Source organism: Gopherus flavomarginatus, chromosome 10, assembly GCF_025201925.1.
Source record: "Gopherus flavomarginatus isolate rGopFla2 chromosome 10, rGopFla2.mat.asm, whole genome shotgun sequence".
NCBI classification, from domain to species: domain Eukaryota; kingdom Metazoa; phylum Chordata; order Testudines; family Testudinidae; genus Gopherus; species Gopherus flavomarginatus.
The window spans coordinates 64,520,561-64,544,229 of record NC_066626.1 but is presented as its reverse complement, the minus strand read 5'-3'; the positions used below and the strand labels follow the sequence as shown (position 1 = coordinate 64,544,229).

Sequence of the window (23,669 nt, the reverse complement as noted above, 5' to 3'; positions counted from 1 at the left end):
CCACTCATTCCTATCTTTGGGATGTGGTGAGGGACTTCCAAGATCCTCATTTCACTTTCTGCTTATTCGAGCTGGGCAAACAGACAATTATTTGTATTTGGCTGATATTTATATGGGGGGAAGGTGTTCCTCTTGTTTGGATGATGTACAGGCTGCCTTCCTCTCACCTCCCCAAATAACATTACCGTCTGAATGGTGGAAGGACAGCTTCTTCCCTCTACCCCTCCAGCAGTTAGGTGTGTCATCATATGGAAGGGGTGTCAGGAGCAGGATAGTCTTCCCCAGCCCCTCTGGGATGGGTCAGATACAGTGGGGCTTGGATCACCTTTTGCCAGTTCCTCCTGCGGTTGGAGTGACAAGACAAGAATTGTCTTCACTGTTCCGCTTCGTGTGTGTGTCTGTGTGCACACACACACACACAGTATTTCTTCTTTCTCCTTCCCCACGGGGTATGGGTCTCACCCCCTTTCTCCTCATGAGGAGGGAAAAAGAAAATATAAAGATAAGATCAAGAGAGGCATCCTGGTGGCAGCAGACCAGGCACTAAGAGCACATCAGCTCTGCCAGCTAGGGGAATATAGATGCCTCTCTTGATCTTATTCTTCTATTTCCTTTTTCCCTCCTCATGAGGAGAGGAAAGGGGATGAGACCCATCCCAGAATGGGTACTGGGGATGTTGCTGGCAGCACCAGTGGGGCAAACAACCTGAACTGAGCTGAATTTGTGGCATTTGTTCATTCAAAATTCAGTTTGCCCATCGCCACTGCTTTACACATACACCCCTACTCCCTCACCTGAGGGATGTTGGACATGGCTCCTTCGTGGGCCTGCCAATACAAGAAAGCAGGACTGTTACAGATATCGCAATTTCCTTATGTGTTTGTATTATTTTAGTCTGACTGGTACATAAGTTCTCCAGGGGGGAGATGTGATAGACTGGAGACCTGGAAGTTCAAAAGACTGTACTGAAAATGTGCCAAGCAAGTATGGACTTCTGGGACGTTAAGTGTTAAGTGGATTTCCTGGGGAATTCCTAGGCAGAGATTGTTAATGCAGATTTCCCCACCTCTGGTTATTCAAAAACCCAGCCTCTTGAAGCCTAAGGCAAGGGTGATTATCTGTTACAGAAAGCTAAGATCAAAGGCCTGACCTGTATAAAGAAACAGCTGATCAACCCACCCTTCTTTCTAGTCTGAGATGGATATGAACTTGTAACCATGGAGAAACCCCAGCTGTGGGTTTTGATGGACTGTAAAGTTCCAGAACCCTAGCTCAGAGTTGGGGTGATCTCTGGTAGCTTTTAGCATGCATGTAGCTTCTTTTATTTTAATGCTTTCCCCTTAAGAATACATGTGCTTGTTTAGAAAGAGTTATGTGGTAATTTATAACTATGGACAATACACTGTCATAGCCCTTGGAGAGAAAGCAAATAGCAGGCACTGGCCTTTTTAGGCTGTCTGGTTTGCTGGGGATATCACAGTATAGATCAGGGAGCTGTGCAGCCTTAAAATCCCCAGTCAAGGTGGAGTGAGAGACAAGTTGCTGCCCAGGAAAAGTGATGGCTAGGACCCAGAAGCCTAAAGCACATGCCCTTTGTGGACTATGGTGTGGGAATACAGGTGCAGTTGCTCTGAAACTGTGACAAGGGCCACCAAACTGTTCCCCGCCCAGGGCCGGCGCTTCCATTTAGGCGGCCTAGGCAATCGCCAGAGGGTGCCAGGATTATTGGGGGGCGGCATTTTGCCGGGGGGGAGGGGGCGGCAGGCAGCTCCGGTTGACCTGCCGCAGTCGTGCCTGCGGGGGGTCTGCTGCTCCCGTGGCTCTGGTGGAGCTGCCGCAGGCATTTCTGCAGATGGTCTGCTGGTCCCGTGGCTCCGGTAGAGCTGCCGCAGGCCCGACTGCAGCAGGTCCACCGGAGCCGCAGACCAGGGGACCCTCCGCAGGCACGACTGCGGCAGGTCCACCGGAGCCGCGGGACCAGTGCACGGGGCGGCGAAATGGCCGTGCAGCTAGGGCGCTAAAAATACTAGCACTAGTCCTGCCCTCACCCCACCCTTTCCCTTTGTCCCATCCCCCTCCGGTTTTCTTTACTGCTAGCCCTAATCCCTTATCTGTAGATCTGACACCACTGTACAACTAATAACCACTCCATGCAGAGTATCAAGAAATAAAAACACTACTGCTTCCATTTCAAAGACCTGTGGGTTTTTATGTATAAATAGTCATCAGTTTTCAGTGCAAACATAACCCCACCCCAAATCCCAATCAAATTTTATCCCAAATAATGAATGGTTTCCGTAAGCCTTCACTAATCAGTCTGGAGGGAGCTGCTGAGAATCCAGAGGGTCTGTCTCACAAGCTAGCTTCTAAAGGGGAAGGAATTTTAATCACTTTCGTTGTCAGAAAACAATCTGACAATCCAGTGTCTGAGTCAAGGAGGAGATGTGCATTCTCTTCACACAGAGATGGATTCATCTATTATAGTACAAATATTATCTTGAGAATGTCTAGACTTGCATATGTACTGCTGAAGTGCTGCAATGGAGCAATTCCATAGAATCTGAATATTCATAAGAAATACAAACATAATGTTCTGAATGCAGCTTTCAAGAGATTCTGTGGCCCAAGCCATAAATTTAGGAACTACAAAGTCAATAAAAACATTTTTAAAGTGAATTTAGGACTCATGAAAAGGGCCAGCTTAAAATACCTAGAGAACAAAATCTTCAGTTCAAGAGACATGGCGCTCGAAGCTTCCCCACTCTGCCAGTGTAACTCACCCATGTTCTATATCTTTAGACTTCAAATGAATATAAAATGCCATTTAAATTAATGTTTGTCTTTATATAAAGAAATGCCCCTCTAGTGAGTCTGCTGTTGCCCAGCTGAAAGTTGATTGACACCACCAATTCATTTCACACAAGCCACTAAACAGATGCTAACTTTTGTTTGCTATCAGCATGGGTCAGAATAGATCTGAAGTGTAAGTCTCCATATGCTATAATCAATCACTTGAGCGATCCAGTAATCAACATCTAGGAGAAACCTAAACCAGTCATGATTATTTCCTTAAGTATATATTGTCAATAATGTTCTCAGTGCTTTACAGAGATGTAAGAAGTCAGACCCTGTCCCTAAGAGCTTAAAATCTACATAAAATACTTCCAGAAAGTTATTTGTGTCACAAAAAAGGGAAATTTAACCTAATAAGCCAGACTTCTCTGTCAATCAAGAAATTTCTTCCCTAGCTTCTATCCCAAACCTGAGGGAGAAAAAAAAAAATCAGTGGTACTCTCTCAATGCACGTAGAGCTGTACAAATCTCAATAGGCCCTTTCCTTCTTGGAAATCAGAATCCTTCTTCATCTTGGCTGATGGTCTTTAACCAGAAGGCTATCCCTGCCCATTGATCAAGCTACAATATTTCTGGCCTAGCACTTGTGATCTGTTGTTGGAGGATGCTGAGTCAAAGTAGAATCCCAATTTGTTGGCATTACTCTGAAGATGGAGCAATCCCCCCACTAAAGCCTCTATATTACTCCTATCTCTGTTTCCAACCCTGTTCAAATTAGGGATGCAAAAGTTTAACCAGTTAACTAATAAGCCTGATGCTTATCGGTTTCTTTTAATGATTAAACTCTGCCCGGGGGCTCTGCTGCCAAGAACCCTGGGGCTGGGGCTGGCAGCTGGGACCCCAGGGCACAGGACCGGCAGCCAGGACCCCGTCTAAGACATGGGGTGCTACAGCACCCCTGTACCTCTAATTTCCCGATTAAACGTTTAACCATGTAATCAGTTACATAGTTATTGTTTTTACATGTTATTTACAATCCGTAGGTTGAATCCGTTTCTACACTGGTGACGAACAAGTAATAGGAAAAGGAATTTCTTGCCACCATGTTTTTTTGGCTGCACCTATGCCGATAACCACTCATCTTCCTATTGGCCTTGGAAGAGCTTAAATATGTCAATGTTGCAATGTTCAGGACACGTTTAGGTTAATTTATCATGCTGTAGACACAGTTCATCTTTGGATTTTCTCAAGGAGAAAGTTGACTTGAGAGGGAAGTACTAAATGGTACAGGAGGCCCCAAATCCTCCATGATTGAATGCCATTTTCCTGAATGAAGATAGGGCACCAAATCAAGAGGCCGCTCTGAGGGAAACCAACTCACACACTGCCTACAAAGAAGGATTTGTCATATGTCAGCTAGATGACTGGATAATTTGATCCTACTTCTTCTTAAGACTGCTTTGGAGACTCAAAACTGCCCACAAAGCACTCCCCCTCCCCTGCAAAAAACTCAACCAAAAACCCACACGTAGTTGACAGGACTCAAAAATTAACAAGGAACTGATGTGACTCTGTTCCACTGTGAGGATTTTAGTAATGATGCATGATCCTAGTTGTTGTTGTTGTTGTTGTTATACAAGTGGTCTGGACTTAGTCAGCCAAATAAAACATGTTTGTCAGGTGCAAGAACAGGAGACGACTCATTATTAAGCCTTTTTGAGATCTATGGATGAAAAAACAATATATAAAGGACAGGTAAACCACTCCTGAAAAACATAAACCCAAATCTTCTGCTCATATTGGTTACTATAAAGACCGTCTTCCCACTCCAAACTTAAACACACACACTTTCACCTCACCCCTCCAATACCTCTTGAACCTCTTCCACACATCTCACCCTCCAACAGACTCCACCCTCTTTGCTCTCTCTGTGCTTCTCCATATTTCTGGAAGTGTTGAAATGCCACAAGAAAAGCGTTTATGTTTATCAGGATGGAAACTTAACTCATTCATTCTCTCTCTATTTAAACACGCTTATGACCAGTACTACAGTAGCTACATGCCTCCCATACATTAACAACATTGTCACAATACCCACAATGAACTCGGGAAGTATTATCATTGTACCACTTGAGCAGCCTTTTGAGCTTCACCAGTCATTATTTTGAGAACAGGTGTTAGCATTTTAATTTTGGAACAATATTTGTTAGTTACCATGATATAAAATATACATTGAACCTTTTGTCATTTTTGAACAATAACAATCCACACTTTTATCTAGTGCAGTGCATTTTCCAAGCACATTACAAATATTATTTAATTCACCCTTTGTACCAACCATATGAGGAAGAGTAACTGTATTCTGGATTTTACAAATGGAGAAACTTAGAATGAGAGAATCAAATTCAGCCCTAGCATAAGGAGGTACAACTCTCATTAGCTCAGAAAACATTGCTTCAACTTCCGCAACCGCTGAATTCAACCCAGAGAGATTAAGTGAATTTCCCAAGGCCACACAGCAAATAAGTAGAAGAGTCAGAATTAGAACTTAGGAATTGCAGGCCTTTGGTTTATTTCTCTAATGTGCTATAGCAAGTGACAGAAATACTGACCATAATTGCTTACTCCTGCAAGAAGTTGTCCTTTGGCATACTGATAAGGACAAACAGTAAACTTCATTGACTCTGCCTGTGTTACACTATTATCTGGGGAAATGCAAACACCGACAAGTAGTAAATGTAAATTGATTTACAACCCTATGTGAAATTAAAACAGTCAGTCTCTTAGCTAGTCCTTTTAGCCTTCTTAACAGACAACAGTGTATGGTATCAGGTCAAGTGATAACCCACCATATTCTTTATTATTGCATTTTATTTAATTATATTATCCAATAGTATTTAATTATTAAAACAGAGTGAACCTCCCCCCAAAGATGAGTAATTTCCATCAGAGAAGCCCCAAGGTTAAGTGCTAACACATTCAGACACAGTGTTTGACAGCTCAGATCGAGCTGAGTTCTGATGTTTCTCATCTCATATTTTCAGTTCTAGTAGTTCAAAATCAAGAAATTGCTGCAACCTGAACAGGATTCCGGACACCATGACATCAAAAGGATGGAGTGTCCATATTTCTCCAAACACATGAATGAACACGGTTACTGAGTTTCCTTCTATTCTTTGGAGAGAAACGTGGGGCCCTGTGTAGGATCTTTCCTAAAGCTTTGAGATGTAATCCCCCTTTCATTTATATGACACAAGGATGATCACACAAAAGCTAAAAAATAAAGAAGAACTCATGCCAATAAAAGTTAAATGGGGAGTGAAAATCTTTAGGTCTAAACATACGTATTAATTAAAATGCTGTTGAGAGTGTGCGTGTAAATTATATAGCTATATAACATGTCAAGTGGTAGCTACATGATAAATTACATAACTACTCACATTATGTATGTGGAGGTGTTAGCACTGGATAAACTGCGAAGCCATATGTTAAATTACAGAACTATGATATGTTACCACTTCGTTGCACCTCCAGAAATGGCCAGATTTCAGTGTCTTAGGAAGGATGTCACATGGACCAAGTGGTAAGAGCCACATTAGCACAGAACAAAACGTAGCATTTTATATTGCGGTAACTCCAAAAATCAAAATACAGCAGCACAGAACTAAACGGATGCACCAGTGAGCAGATTAAAAATAAATAATATCTTTTAATAAGCAGTATAAACATATGTATGCTTGCATGTGTATATTTAGACTTGGAAGGATTACATGTTTATTGGAAATGTCAATTTCACTGCACTCTCACAACCAGATGAAAAAAAATCATCAATTTACCAATAGGCAATATAATAAAAATGGTGCTTGAGAACTTTAGAGTTTGATTTAAGAATATTTGCTTTGTGTATTTTGACATAAGATGTTGACAATTCGTATTTTATCGATGATCAAACTAACTTTTGAAATCTATGTCTACTGTCATTAAATAATTATCTGATTCCCACATGTAACTGAAAATTTAAATTGATAATCAAAAAATGCTTAAAAACAAACCTGTCAAAATTATTAAAAAAATCAAATTCTGCCAAGCCTCTGTGTGTGTGCACACAAACCCACACACAGTACATATACATACACATAAAACAAGCTCTAAATCTGCAAAAATAACTCATGCTTTTTCAAAACACTTATTCGAGCTATAAATGCAAACTAAGAGAGGATGAGAAATATGTAGTAGGATCTGCTCTGGACAGGTCTCACCAACTTACTGTGTCCTACAAGCAGGGGGAGAGATCCCAGACACTTTCTGGTGCTCAGCAAATTTAACTCCCCTAACAGTAACACAAGGGGCCATCTGTCACTCAGAATTGTACAGTAGTGCTCCATTCATTGTGCCTAGACCCACCACACGCAAAACTTCCTTTGACTGTGATGGGAGGTTCAGCTGCATGTTTCTGCCCATTATACCACAATAATTTGAAAAACCATTCATTATGCTACTCACTACATATACTCTATAGCACAGTCCTTGCAAATAGCCCTGGAGTACAAGTGCTCATGTTTTCAACACTTGAGACAAATTCATTTCTGAATCACTTTTAAACAAAGTTCTGTTCCCCAGAATAGTAACAACTTATACATAATTAATTTGCTATCCAACTTTCCCAAAGTACTGTGTCATTGTTCAGTGCAGGCTTTTTTGTATCATACATATAGAACAACAAATTGCCAAGCATCTGATACACATACACATACAAAAACACACTCATTTACCACTTCAACTTCTGCCCTTCAGTAATCAGTGTCCAGTCCCAGGCACGTTAGGTAAAAAAAATGAAATATAGCATGTACCAAGGCTTTGAAATGTTAAAAGTATTGCAAAAAACCATGACCTCCATGGAAAGCATTCCACTGCAATCTGCTTCATAGGATTTGTTATTTATTTATCAGTTTTTGAAATTTCTAAATGTGCTTAGGAGCCTCAAAATTAGGGTTGACCATATGTCCTGATTTTAGAGACAATACCAATATTCAGGGCTTTGTCTATTATATAGGCCTCTATTACCCTTCAACCCCTGTCCCGATTTTTCACGTTTGCTATCTGGTCACCCTACTCAAAATACAAGTATAAAAATGGGGCCAGATCATCCTCCACTGTAAATCAACTAAATTGAGGATCTTGCACTCAGCACCTTACAAGATAGGACCCCGAAACAGGATATTTGCATTAGCCTATAAATCTTTCATTCTCCATGGACTCATTTAGTCTTGATTGAAATTAGCAAAGAGATAACACTACGGCAGAAAACCATCATGTAACATGGCTAAAAAAAAAAATCAAGATTATATTTCCATCTGATCCAAAGCAAAATGCTACGCACAAAATATTTCTGCATGCAGCTATGACAAGGAACTTAGGGATGATTCCTTAGTCATTGATACTTTGAAATCCATTTGTTTTTCTTTTTACTTACAGCGCGTTATTAATTTTTCCCTTTCTGAAATCTATTGCAAAAACAGGTCAATCCTTCGATGAAGGATCTTGCACATTCATTCTAAGGAAATGCCTTTTATGTTACTGGCACATTAAAAATTGATGAATGAAATGACCCATATTCTACATGGCAGAAAATGCAATAAGGTTAGCGTAATTATTTAAGAACAATTCAGAGGGGGCTGACTACCCTTTGAGGCATTTAACCAAGACAGCTTATAATTAACAAATTGATATGTGATTATTTGATACATTTCTCATTCAAGACTTGTTCATATCTTCAATTATTTGTTCTAAAATTTATGCAAATTAGAGTTGAGCTCAAAGAAATTGTATCTGCCCTACCGCTGTGTATATATAATCCTGACAAAGTCTGTGTAATTTACCATGTATATCAAAGATGAAAAATGAAGCTTTGGACTTCCGGCAATGGTTCAATCTATCATTTTGTTCCACACAAACTGCCATGCAAATTGTGCCCAAATGAAGAGTAGGGCTGCACATTCTGAACTTTCCCTGTCTTAAAACAGACTAACAATGCTAGTTTTGTGCTCAATGTTTGAACATGAAGGGCTGCATTTTCCAGTGGCGATATGGGGGTTTTAGCCACATAAGTCCCCTTAAAATCAGAGACATGCTGCTAAAATTTCACACAAGGCTTTGAAAAGTTACCCTCTGCTCTGTATGACCTCTGCTCCAGGAAAGGCAGATCTGAGTATAAATTACACACACACACACACACACACACACACACACACACACACACACACACAGAGTCATGCAATATGGCTCCCCTGTGCAATTTGCATTGGATTATATTGTCTGGATCGAATTTGGACCTCATTACACTGGTGAAAAAAGTGGTGTAATGCCTCTTGTTTTTGTGGCGTTACTGGCCCTTCATGTTTGGCTCTCATACCACCACCATAACTTCACGGACATCAATGGAATGCCACTGTAAGATTAGAATCAGCCCAAGATATGGTATTCAGTCACAATCTTGATGTGGAATTGGATATTGTGTTGCTGTGCTCAAAGGCCAGGGGCAGATTATGCTGTACCACTCGAACGCTTTGCCATTTGAGCTGAGTGAATAATAGAACATTTTGGTGTGGTGACTGAGCAGAAAAATCCCAAAAATTACATTTCAGGTCAACTGAACTTGGACATTTTTCTTGCTGAAACTTAAAGATAATTTCATTTTGGGTCAAACAAAACATTTAGTTTGACCCAAAATGCAATTATTATTTTTTTTGGGGGGGGTTGTTTCATTTAATTTTCAGGTGTTTTTTAACCTTTTTTGTCTTTGTTTTTAAATAAATTTAGCCACATTTCAAAGTGAAACATCATTTTGAAACAAAAAGTTGAAATTTCATTTTTCAAAAGTCTAAACAAAACATTGACTTTTTTTTTTAAATCAATTTTTGGCCAAAGCTGTTTGCCAGATTTGACCCTAATTCTCTAATTGTATCAGTCAACCTAAAACTGCATTTTTCAGCAAATAAATTTTGTCCAAAAATTCATCCAGATCTAGTTGCCATGTAAATGCATATATTATAGGTATAGTAGGCGATAATAGATCCACAAAATATAATAATACTATAAATCAGTAATATAAAACTACACATTAGCTCAGTGGTCCCCAACCTTGTTCATCTGGCAGGCGCCAGACGACGAGCCACGGAGGACCATGGTGGCAGACAAGCATCCACCAAAATGCTGCTGACAAGCAGCAATGTCAATAGGTGTCACCGCCAAAATGCCGCCAACAAGCAGCGTCATCCAAAGGCGTCGCTGCCGAAAATTGGCAGCATTTCAGCAGCGACACCTCTGGATGATGCTGCTTGTTGGCAGCATTTCGGTGGATGCTCGTCCACTGACCAGTACACGGGTGCACTTAGATGCACCAGCGGGCACCATGGTGCCTGCGGACACTGCGTTGGGGACCCCTGAATTAACTGGTGCTCCAAGGAAGAGCAAACATAACCACCTCCTCAGCCATCACTATAGAGATACTAATATAGAACAATCCTCATCATCAGGACATGCTGGTGGGGACATTTCATTCCATTTAAGCAGGTTTTTCAGTAATGGAAGACCCTGTTTCATTGTTAATGATATTGTTTTGGGAGCTGTAGAAAATATTTGTTCCTTGCAAAGGTCCATGCAGTTGGGAGGAGGAACTGTCTGCACTGGGACAGGGCCTGAGCAGCTAAAGCCAAGCTATTAATATGAGCAAACAGCTTTAGATTCAGGCACAGAAGAACTAAGCACCACTAGATCACCTGAAGGGGTCTCTATTAAAGAGTTGTAATTGCCATTAAATATTTTGAGTCCTGTAGCCTTTAGGCAAATCTCCCCCCTGGAGATTATGGGCAGCATCATCTCTATTATAATGTTGTTCTCTCAGTCTCCAGACTTTACATTTTAATTCCTGGGTTGTAGAGGAGAACTCCTGTCATATATTATAAATGACCCTGAATAGTAAGAGAGAAACATCAACAGCACTACTTTTTGCATTTTAACAGCAACAGCTTTCCAGGTAAAATTCTTTGATCTCCCACATTCTGAAAACTCCTAAGTGTGTGTGGTGCTTGCCATATTATTGGGTGGCCGCACACTAGACCAGACCAGCTACACTTTCCTGTTGTCACTCTTATCTCTGTGTGCATGTAAATGCAGCACTTGTGAAAGGCATCAGCCCAATATCTCTAAAGACTTGAATTCGTCAATGAAACATTTTTTCCCAATCAGAAAATTGCTGATTCACTGAAACAGAGACAGATCAACTGACCGCCCCCACTCCAACAACTGGTGATCTTGGGTGCTCAGTCTTTGGCACAGCAAGGACTTGAACCTGGGGCTCCCACCTCCTAGGTGAGTGCTCTAAATGGGCCACTGACTATTCTGTGGTAGGTGTGTCTCTAGTGTTTTCACTCCAATGCAAAACAAATTTCAAAAAATCACATCCCCAAATGTTGGGAGATTCATCCCTTTAGGACAAACATTTTACAACCCCACTTTCAAGATTCTTTATTTCTGATGTAAAGAAGTTTCACAAATAAAAGCGACGAGACCCCAAATTTGTATGAATTGTAAGGAACTCTGAGACTAAAACGAGTGATGTCCCTTGAACTGAGGCCCACTTGAGAGAGATGACCCTAATCTAATGGCATGACCTCTAGTCAGAGAGATTTCCATGCCAGTTCACTCTTTGGGCTCTCTTATTTAATTGGCTTTTATATGGTGGACATTTACCCACAGAGAAATGTGCTAAACCTTCCAAATTCATTTGCCATAGACCACTATACAGCCATAAGATGGTTATTTTGCCTCTTACAGAAACCTCCCTGCATGGCTTGCTGCTGTTACATATACTCAGGAGCAAATATTTAGATGTGAATATTCTTGCTAATTAAAAGAAATAGAATACTTAAGCCCACCAGGGCTTGCTCTACTCTTGATGAGCATGTAACTCCCAATAAAGTATTGCATGTAGACTTTTAATTTTAGTGGTTTTTGCCCAAGCCCAAAGAAGTTTCCACAGAATAAAACCCCATGTAGACCATTTATGTTTTTAAAAGTGTGCAGAATAATTTGAGATTGTATTCTGTAGTTTCCAGGTCTGCCTCCATATCCTAGTTAAAGCAGGTGGCCAGGGTGCTGATCTGATGATGGTGGGGGGAGGGTGTGTGTGTGCGCGCACAGTTGGCAAGAAATGGCCAGGGGCAAATTTTCAGAGTAATGTTGCACGTCTATGTGCACGCCTGTGTGGCATGTGCGCGGGGTTGGAAGCACCCAAATCAGGTGTGGTCAGAGAGCTTTGTGCGCACCCAATCCTGGCTTGAGCATGTGCACTGGTCTGTGGGCACATTCAGCTGTAAATATTTGGGCAGCAAAGAATTGGAAAGCTCTTCTGATGATAGAAATGGTGCCTGCTGGCTCTCCCATTGAGCACCCAGGTTGGACAGACAGGGTGTGGGGGACTGACTCTCAGTGCTGTTGGAAGGGAGGAAGCACTGAGCTGAGAGAGAGGCTGCTGGTGAAGGATGCTCTGTCAGTCTGGGCAGGCTTCTGTAGCTGCACTGGAAGCAGGGAGCAGGAGAAAAGTCTTTGTGATGCCCAATGGTGGGATAGCTAGAAGAGCCAGCACTTTCTCCCAGAGGAAGCTAAAGCATGCTCCCTCACCTGATTCTCTCCTGCCACCTGCATGTGTCTCTGGATGTGGAGGCAGGAGCTGGAAAACAAAAAATACAATCCCCAAATATTTTTCCACATTAAAAACAAAATACCCAAGTCGGTGGGGTCCTGCGCTTTGGAAACAGTCTCCCCATTAAAAAAATGTACCTGGGCTGGAGAGAACTCATCTGAACACCATCATTAGGGCCCAAACCTACTCACTTTATAGCCCTCAACAAGAGCTTTAGACGATTAAAGTGAGCAGGATTTGGCCTGTAATGTTAGTGGGTCATACCTGTACCTCAACAGGAGATTATACCTTACAGTATGAAAAAAATATCACTTTAAGACCATGATCCTACAATGATGTGTACACAGGCAGGCCTCTTCCCCTGTTGAAGCTCAACTAAATGTAACTGGGCTTCATGAGGGTGCAGGATCTGCCTTCCTACAGCCCTTTGCAGGACTGGGGACCAGGAGAGCATCGTAAAGAAAAGAATGGCCTTACCACTTCTGGGAGCAACTTCATCGTAAGGTCATGGATGGCTTTGACCACTATACATACAGCTGAAAGAAGAAATATCACACCCAAGATGACACAGGCTCTGAAAAGAAAGAAAAGTTGAGAACTTATTTGGAGCTTTCAGACCTTCTGATTAACAACACAGTTGACAACATTAATGATCGTTTATATGGAGGAGCTAAAGAATGGGTGTTTGAGTTAAAGACTGGAGCCAGAAGACAATCCCAATTCCTTTTCACTTCTTAAATGCTGGACAGTAGTTGGAAAAGATTTGGCAAGAATGGCTGTGTCTCTGTGCACAGGCCTGTCATGGCGTAAATCCCCACTCTGAACCTTAGTGTCCAAACGATGGGGTATCAGCATGAATCCCCCTAAGCTTAATTACCAGCTTAGATCTTGTAGTGCTGCCACCAACCAGGACTTGCAGTGCCTGGTAAACTCTGGTCCCCCAAAACCTTCTCAGAGGACCCCAAGACCCAGACCCCCTGGATCTTACACAAGGAAAGTAAACCCTTTCCTCCACCGTTGCCTCTCCCAGGCTTTCCCTCCCTGGGTTACCCTGGAAGATCACTGTGACTCAAACTCCTTGAGTCTAAAAACAGAGAGGACTGCACCTTTCCCCCTCCCCAAGAGGTAATACAGATTCAAGCTCCGTGAATCTAAAACAAAGGGATTCCACCTTTCCCCTCTCCCTTCTCTCTCCCGGTCTCCCTCCAATTCCCCGGTGAGTACAGAGCTCAATTCCCTTGAGCCTCAACAAGGGGAAAAAAATCAATCAGGTCTTAAAAAGAAAAAAAACTTTTAATAAAAGAAAAAAAGTAAAAGTTCTCTATAATTTAGATGGTAAATGTTACAGGGTCTTTCAGCGTATAGACACAAGAGAGGAGCCTTCCCCCCAGCACAGATACACATTAAAATCATTCCAGCAAAATAAACGTTTGCAAATAAAGAAATCAAAAAGACTAAACCGCCTTCTACTGTTACTTACTATTTGAATAGAAAATTAGAGAGCCTGTAGGTATGTCTGGTTACCCTCTCAGAACCCAGAGAGAGCAGACAAAGAAAACACACAAAGACTTCCCTCCACCGAGATTTGAAAGTATCTTGTCTCCTGATTGGTCCTCTGGCCAGGTGTTCCAGGTTCACTGTTTGTAACTCTTTATAGGTAAAAGAGACATTAACCCTTAACTATCTGTTTATGACAAGGCCTCTCCAGTCTAAATCCCCCTTCTTTATTAGAGGATGATGGGAAGAGATTTTGGAGGATCTAGATGGTAATGTCACAGGAACCTGACACCTGAGCTGCAGTTGTGTCTTCCTCAACTTGAAGGAAGAGAAGATTTTGAATACCAACTGGTAACCAGAAGAGCTACATTTCAGGTTTTAATATCATCTTACAGGATGTCCATGGATCTAGTAATGCCTAGAGGCACCAAACAGGGATTAGAGCCCTATTGTGCTAGGTGATGCACAGAACTAAAGTCTCTACTCCAAAAAGATACAATCTTGTATGCCAAAACAAAACAGGTGAAGAAGGCAAACAAAGGGGGTTGGGGGATGAAGAGAAGGAGGCAACAGTGAAACAAGCACATTTTGAACAGGAAGTAGTCATAGTTCAGACTTACAATGCACACAATAGCCACTCCCAAGTTCAAAGCAAGAGCAGAGATAAAACTCCTCTTTCTGACCCAAAAGCACAGGGCCCTACCTCTTTGAACTGTGTGGCAAAGTACCTGCTTCTCCTCTGCTGGCTCAGTCCCTTGCCACCTTGGAGCCACAGGCTTGGGCAAAGCAAAAGCCCTTTCCAGTCGCACAGGCTCTGGCCAATCCCTTCTCAGTCAGTCCTTTGCTCAGTTTTTCTCTCCTTCTGGGGAGAATGCAATCTGTCTTGCAGGAAGAGTTTCTGCACCTGCTCACTGGCAGCTACTCTACTTCTCTCCTCCCCCTGCTTCCCTGCCAGGGAGGGTTTAAAAAGCTCCCCAGCAATTGGGGCCAGCTGAAGCTAATTAGTTCCCTGGTAACCCCTGTTCCAGCTGAACCTTGTTTCTCTGTGGCTGTCTCCCCTCAATGGATAGGGAGAGGCCTTTTAACCCCTCTGGGACTAATTACTACCCCTCTCCTGGTAGCTAATTGTCCTGAGTTTGCCACAACTGGAAGAGACTCGCCTTCTGCAGTCAGTAGTATAGGGCATGTGACACACAGCTGATTCCTTCCAGTAGAGAAAAGTGGTGCACCCAAATACTAGTTCATCCATTACAATATCAATACATTTATAGCAATACTCAGTTTGATTCTCTTGGTAAATCTACTTTATTAGAAGTATTCTGTACTCAGTACATAAGAAGTATATAAAATACAGCAAAAGCAAATTTAAAACAGTACAATATTTAAAACACTAAATATTTGTAGAAATCAGATTGCAACAAATATATTTTTCTTTAAAATTTTCTAAAAGAAAGCAGCAATTTTCTTTGTCTGGTATTCAGTGTCTTGGCACCTATCTGTTAGAACAATCTGAGGATACTATAATTAGAACAGCACTGTGCTACTATTTTTAACAGTGTACACATCAGCCCATCTGGCAGTTTGGCAGAACATGTTACATTCACAACAAACTCGGTTTAGGGACTGCAATGTGATTGCATTGCTCTGCTAAGGTTAAGAAATGCAGGTTCAGCAATGGTGTAGATGCAGCAGTCCAGCACTTCATTCACTAACGGAAGCAGAGGGCCAGATCCTGAAGTGCACTGAGGCCATTTTCCACCACCCCCCCTGACAATCTTTGGCCACTGAAACTTTGAGTAAAGGGCGCAGTGAGGATCACCTCTATGCCAGGATGCTCCTGCAGTGGTCCAGCGCCAACAAAGAGGCTCGTATGTCACGCATCCTTCTTGCTGATGGGGTAACATGGACTTGGTTACTGGAAAGGAGGACACAACTTTGCTACACTAGTCCTGGAGTAGGTGTTCAGCTTTTTGAGGTGTTTGCAGCCTGGGGTAAGTTGAGCAGGCCCTCTTAGCATAATCTGCCACAGTACATGGTGAAAGGTGTGTAACTGGGCGCTTTACCCTACCTTTGCACACCACTCCCAGATGTCTACTTTGTGCATTTTGAGAGTACCTGAGATCTGCCAGTAACCTCTAGGGGGAGGAATAAGCAAGTAGGATGGATTCTATGCAGATCTGGAGTACCAGATCATCATCAGCCTGCATGGTTTTACACTGACAAGTCTGCTTTCTAGAGGAGATGCAATAATGAAGGCAAAGTAGATCATTTTTAAAGGGGAGTGAAAACTTGCAAAGGAGAAGACAGAGGGACAGTGAGACATCTTATCACATGTTTTCTAAAAGCTCCTGGTTCAATAGTTGATTAACTCTCCTAGATTGATAATTTCACTTCATCGGAATGCATCAGTGAAAGGGAATATAATCAGTGCCTTCTACACTCAGTATGAGGTGGAAAGGATTTTTATATTCAATATCACCTTCATGTGGTGTTTTAGATATTTTATTTAATAATTTAGCATTGATATACGGTGTCTCACATTAAATAAATCCAGAAGGTAGTGTGATTGTTCCCATTTATGGAAAGGGAGGCTGAGACCTGAGGCCAAATTCTACTCCAATAGGTGTAAAGAAAGAGTGGTGCCATTTATTGAGAGCAGATTTGGCCCACAGAGATTGAGCAACTTACGTAACGCCACCCACTGAGTCAGTGGCAGAATCAGGATGGCACATCTTCATTTCATGCAGGACCCTGTTGCTGACTTTTTATTTAAAACAAAAGTTAGGGGGAAACTTTTATTGTCATTCCTGACTGGCTAACCCCCAGCCAATATAAATGCATGTTCTGGAATCAATTTGCCCCTACCAATCTAGATTGTAAATTACACTTCCCTGTATCAATAGGCACTGCTCTACCCCAAGGGGATTCTCCCTCAGGGAAGGAAAGATATTGTTTCTACCATGCCTTCCTTTTAGTAGTTCTGGGGAAGGCTCTTTTAACTGACACCAAGGGCTCCACAGGACAGAGACTGTCTAGAGGGTTCACTGAATCTGTGCACGCCTCGGCCACATTAGCTGCATCTTTTTCTTGGCCAGTGTTACCCAGTTTGGGGTTGTTCTGACCCCTGCAAGTGCTCTCTCCCCAACCCAGCAAACATAACTCCCAGTGCCTTGTACCATTGGTTATACCAGCAGAAGCAAACACAGTGTAATCTATCCTTGAGCTGTTTGCTCCCTGGAAAACCTGTGACCACTGCTAAGCGGTCATGACTTGGGGATCTTAACCAAACTGTTTTGAACACATATAAAGGTTCAGTGGAAATTGTGGCTAAAGATTTGAGTTGGTTCTGACTGTGTCATAAAAGATCCCCCTGCTTCTACTTAAATTGAGACAGTAGAAAAAGAAAAGGAATACAAGGGAGAAATAGTGGGACAAAATGGGTAAGAGATGTTAATAACATAATTAACATGTTAATAACAGGGAGAAACATAGTTATATCTGTCGGCTTGAGTCAGCACTCAGTCATCTTATTTTGCAAAGATAGTATACCGGCTGTGAGAATCTGCAGCCATGCAAAATTCATGAGTATCTTTATGTGTATAGTGCAATTCTTAAAGGCTAAAGTACACCTCTCTCTTCTTCCTGAGTACATAAATTTATCTGCAACAAAGCTAAAATAAAGCACTGTATATTATCTTCTTTCAACTACCAATTTGCCAGGAAACAAAATCTTGTCTAGACTAGAAACCATACAAAATTCCACTTAAAGAAAAAAAATGTGCAAAATGAAGAAGCCTTGAAAAATTAACACCATTTTTAACTGTAATACAAAATAGTACTGTAATTTTACTCACTTGTTTACTTGCTTTATATTTATTTTCAAACCATCCTAACTATAAAAACTATAGCACAAGTATGTTAACTCCATCTGCTAACAATTACTTGACTACTTTGCAACTAAATAAAATGTTTCCAGATACTAATGCAGTCTGTTAGTACTAAGGTGCTAGGCAAATGCAATTTCATTGATTCTCTATTATAAGTCTGGATGAGCCAGCTCACATTACTAATTAATTGCAAGCCAGATGAGAAGTTGTCCACAGAGTTACATATCAAAGGGTACATGGCATTCTCTTTCTGGCGGTGTGCAGACAGGGGCAGCTCCAGGCCCCAGCACGCCAAGCGCGTGCTTGGGGTAGCATGCCACAGGGGGCGCTCCGCCGGTCGCTGGGAGGGCGGCAGGCAGGGCTCCAGTGGATTGCGGGAGGTCCACCAAAGTGGCAGGACCAGTGGACCCTCCACAGGCACGCCTGCAGGAGGTCCACCAGAGCCGCGGGACCGGCGACCGGCAGAGCACCCCCCACGGCATGCCACCGTGCTTGGGGCGGTGAAATGTCTAGAGAAGCCCCTGTGTGCAGAGTATATATATGGGTAGCCCCACTAGCATGGTTATAAATACCAATGTAGATGGTGATTCACTGCTTACGTGAGTAAAGACACTCCTGAACCCTTTGGGTGTATGTACCCTGCAGGGTTCTCTACTTGCATAAGTAATGCCTCCCCCAAGTACACTGATATTTTTAGCAGTGTAGTGGCACACTGCCTCCCCACTGCTGGTGTCTTTCCCCACCACAGGGAAAGACTCAAGCAGCTGGGAAGGACTCCATCACCAGGGAGACAGCAGGGAAAGACAGGCAGTGAACCTTTTCCCACTGCAGGGAGCTGCTGGAGCCTTTCCCTGCCACAGCGAAAGACTTTGGCAGAAGGGAAAGGCTACAATGGGAATAGGACTGGGCCCACAGCAAATAGTAGCGCTCTCTCTTTCTCTCTATGTGAATGTTCACAGAAATGAGTATATAGCATAGTGCTATTTCCCAATGAATCCCATCCATAGCTACTGTACATATTCCCCAGACCAGAACTTCTGCCCACTCTTAAAGTTGTCTTAAGAATGATTGGTTATTTCAGAGAATCACCTCATTTAGAATGTTGGGTTTGGAAAAAAAAACCTTTCCACTATTTGAAAGGCAGGAAACTCAGAATTAAAGTTCAAATTAAAAAAATGTTGGAAAGCCACAGCATTCAAGATCACCACCACACTGTGTGGCTGATGTAGCTTTATCTGTATTACATCTGATTTTTGAATTTTTGAATTGCGTACATGTCATCTCCCCTTCTTCATGTGCGTTGAACTAAATGCTTAACCATGCTCCGTAATATATAGGAACCACTTGACTTGCAACTGATCGGTGTAGTCACCTCTGAGGAAGGAGCACAGCACACACGGCACACCATTTGATGGACGTGCAATGAACAAGCATACTATATCCAACTGAATTGCCAGGAGAGTTGAAGAATTGAGTGTAATCAATTAGCCATGCTGAAATTCTGCCCTGTTACTGGGATTAATGCTGCTACCCTTCTTGCTGACATTAATGCCGCTACTGTTCTCAAGAGTGTCATGGCATTTTTAAGGACCTTAGTTTTCTATCTCTTCTGTAATAAACTACCAGCAGCATAGTGCCCTGCTACTACATTCAGGCATTAGTTCTGAACAGCAGACACTCAGAGGAAAGAGTTCAATTTACTGAATTGCTAACATTGCTTCTTGCAGCATCCATTTTTCCTTAGAAATCTTCCAACCAAATATTAACCAGACATGAATCTGCTTAGTTCAAGGTCTGACAAAAGGATTTTTAGAACACTAACATTTTTTAAAAGTAGCAAAAACCATCGCTCTAACATTCTTCCACCTGTCTACTACTCAAACCAACAGCTCTGCAGTGGGAAATGACTTAAACGTAACAATGACAGTGCATATTATGATATTTATAATATATCAGCTGTGAAAAGTGATTGAAAAGCATCGTCTTTCTTGTAAAAAGTCTTTTATCATATATTGATGAGCAAGATTCATGGAAGTCCAAGGAAACCATTAGGGTCATTTGAATCAATAAGATACATTTTGCAAATTCTTTAAGTATTTAGATTAAAAGTCAATGAAGTATGGTTTTATTTTTTTTCTTTTAAACAAATACATAAAGGAAATGCCCACAAGGAAAATTAAGTTTAAAAATACATTTAAGGCCAAAAAAAGCAGGGTGACTATTGTAAACTGTAGCCATTAAAATATGGGCACAATCCATGTGTATGTGCATGTTACACTGTGTGAAATATGTACCCGGCCCCACAAATGGCACTTATGTTTACAATTTCCAGTTTAGGAACTGATCCAACATATTTTTTCTTGAGCAGAATTCCTATTGATGTCAACAGAGGACCAGTCCTTTCATAGATGTTGCACAAGTATAGCTGCATTTTAAGAGGTCAATCCTGATAATTGGACCCTAGAAGTCCTACTTTGCCAGATAAAAGTCTGGAAATTCAAAGGTAAGTCTGGGAATTCTGTTTTTAATGTGCTGCATTATCCTTAAGTATCGCAGTTGTCTACAAACAAGTGACGCTTATTACCATACGCAGGATTTAGAATACCAGGATATAATGGAATATATCAAGGATGGAATGTCATCCTTAACTCCTGATTTTGAAAGGTTTTATTTGGTGTCCTTAATTTGTTTCAAAGTCATACTATTTGATTTAGGCTGGCAAAGTTACAATATTGCTCTGTAATAACTGGATCAAGTCGTACGTTTGTTCAGAAAGGCTGGAATGCTAAATATTTCTCTTTCCCCTTATTTTTAAGTCTCTCGAAAGGAAATTAAAATCTAAATGCACCATATTAAATGGTGGAAAAAACAAACAAAAGTGCACTTCTTGTGAAGTAGGGGGGTAAATAGTATTTCTTATTTGGTATGTTAAAATTTAAACTCTTAGCGTCCTTTTACCCAAAAATAAAGGTGCTATCACATTGACACAACCTAAGTAGAGAGAATATGCTGTGTTTATTCTCCAGCCCCTTGTGTGAAAGTTAATATATGAGCATTTCACTGAGCAGTCAACAAATCATTATGAGCCCAGGATAATTTATCACTGCAGCTGTGTCAGGTAATGGCAAAGATCTAATGAAAAACTCATGAAGCTGAGTTATCCTCATGTGGTCTCTATGGCCTATAGAATGTATTATTCTGAAAGGCTTGGATATGTTCTAAATTGGGGACACAGAGTGCAGGGAAACAAAGAAACAGTTTAAAAGAAAATGCACATTCATAGTTTGCCAAGCTGGTTTGCTAAAATGACAGAAGGACAAGTTTGTTGGAGTCTTTTAGGAAACAAAACAGTTTACAAAATAATATAGTTCAGAAAGGACAAGCTAAGAACTACTCTCTGAAACATCAATTTATGGTCAGCTTTTCTGCCAAGTACAGCTCAAGAGAGGTTGAAGTTAGGGTTGTCAAGCGATTAAAAAAATTAATCATGATTAATTGCACTGTTAAACAATAATAGAATACCGTTTATTTAAATATTTTGGATGTTTTCTACATTTTCAAATATATTGATTTCAGTTACAACACAGAATACAAAGTGTACAGTGCTCACTTTCCATTTATTTTTATTACAAATATTTGCTCTGTAAAAACAAAAGAAATAATATTTTCAACTCACCTAATGTAAGTACTGTAGTGCAATCTCTTTATCATGAAAGTTGAACTTACAAATGTCGAATTAAGTACAAAACAATAACTGCATTCAAAAATAAATGTAAAATGTAAAAATGTAAAACTTTAGAGCCTACAAGTCCACTCAGTCCTACTTCAGCCAATCACTCAGACAAACAAGTTTGATTACGTTTGCAGGAGATAATGCTGCCTGCTTCTTGTTTACAATGTCACCTGAAAGTGAGAACAGGCATTCGCATGGCACTGTTGTAACTGGTGTCGCAAGATCTTTACATGCCAGATGCGCTAAAGATTCATATGTCCCTTCATGCTTCAACCACCATTCCAGAGGATATGCATCCATGCTGATGATGGGTTCTGTTCAATAATGATCTAAAGCAGAGTGGACCAATGCATGTTCATTTTCATCATCTGAGTCAGATGCTACCAGCAGAAGTTTGATTTTAGTTTTTGATGGTTCTGTAGTTTCCACATCTGAGTGTTGCTCTTTTCAGACTTCTGAAAGTATGCTCCAGACCTCTTCCGTCTCAGATTTTGGACGGCACCTCAGAGTCTTAATCCTTGGGTTGAGTGCTGTAGTTATTTTTAGAAACCTCACATTGGTATCTTCTTTGCATTTTGTCAGCTGTGCAGTGACAGTGTTCATAAATCAAACATGTGCTGGGTCATCATCTAAGACTGCTATAACATGAAATATATGGCAGAATGTGGGTAAAACAGAGCAGGGGACATACAATTCTCCCCCAAGGAGTTCTGTCACAAATTTAACTAATGCACTAATTTTTAAACGAACATCATCAACATGGAAGCATGTCCTCCGGAATGTGGCTGAAGCATGAAGGGGCGTACGAATGTTTAGCATATCTGGTATGTAAAAGCCTTGCAACGCCGGCTACAAAAGCGGCATGCAAGCGACTGTTCTCACTTTCAGGTGACACTGTAAATAAGAAGCAGGCAGCATTAGCTCCCATAAATGTAAACAAACTGGTTTGTTTTAGCAATTGGCTGAATGAGAAGTAGGACTGAGTGGACTTATAGGCTCTAAAGTTTTACATTGTTTTGTTTTTGAGCGCAGTTATGCAACAAAAATATCTACATCTGTAAATTACATTTTCACAATAGAGATTGCACTACAGCACTTGTATGAGGTGAACTGAAAAATACTATTTCTTTTATCATTTACAGTGCAAATATTTGTAATAAAAATAATATGAAGTGAGCCCTTACACTTTGTATTCTGTGTTGTAATAGAAATCAATATATTTGGAAATGTAGAAAAAAATTCAAAAAATTAATCAAAGATTAATCAACATCCCTAGTTGAAGTTTTTTTTCCTATTGCAATGGCATCTGACATGAAACTAAACCTATTAGTTATCTCTAGATCTCAAACATAACGCAATGTTGCAGATAAATGGTGAAAACACCAGGACTTCCTTGGTTTGTCCATTGACATATGCCTCTGTGATAAATCTTTAGCTGTGGCAGATATTTCTTCAAGAAATGTTGGTTGCAGTAGTTCCATCTGAAAATACAGATGCTGCTAACATAGGATATTATTGCACCAAGTGGCTCATTTTGTCAGGATATAAATATTATATTGCCATTTGGGTTGATGCATTATGTTGCATCCTCCTGACACCAAGAATGTAAATATTTAGATTTCTGCAAGCTGCTAAAGGGTTTATGTTACTTGTGAGTTTCCAAGAACCCCTATTCCCTTCCAAGCAACACACTGAATCTTACAAGCTAAATTGTGTCTTTAAGGCACAGCCTTGTGTTGAGGGTACTGCAGAATTACACAGCCTCCCCAGGGAGCTCCCTTGAGCACAGGGATTGCAATTATGCACAATCCTCATGTGTAACCTTACTCACACACACCTGCATAAAAGCTCAGCCGCAATCTGGCACTAAATTAAATGACATCGTACCAGCACCTCATTTTCCATGACACATTCCCTCTACCTAACTCTACCAGGAGAACTTCTTAGTCTTGCTAATAAATCTCTCATAACACACAAAGAGAAGAGAGAAAGCAAATCCCTAAATGGTGCATCGTGTCCTTTGCCTGCATCAATCATCTGACATTCCATACAAATC

The 23,669-nt window shown here is 41.1% G+C and overlaps 1 protein-coding gene across 1 annotated transcript in view; it reads right to left on the bottom strand.

Moving 5' to 3' along the window:
• The window catches only part of TMEM163 (transmembrane protein 163), a 169,356-nt gene that overhangs the window by 35,304 nt on the left and 110,383 nt on the right, over positions 1 to 23,669 (bottom strand). The window contains exon 5 of the mRNA XM_050916038.1: positions 12,974 to 13,070. Coding sequence (XP_050771995.1) covers positions 12,974 to 13,070 — 97 coding nt within the window. The remainder of the gene's footprint in view (positions 1 to 12,973; positions 13,071 to 23,669) is intronic.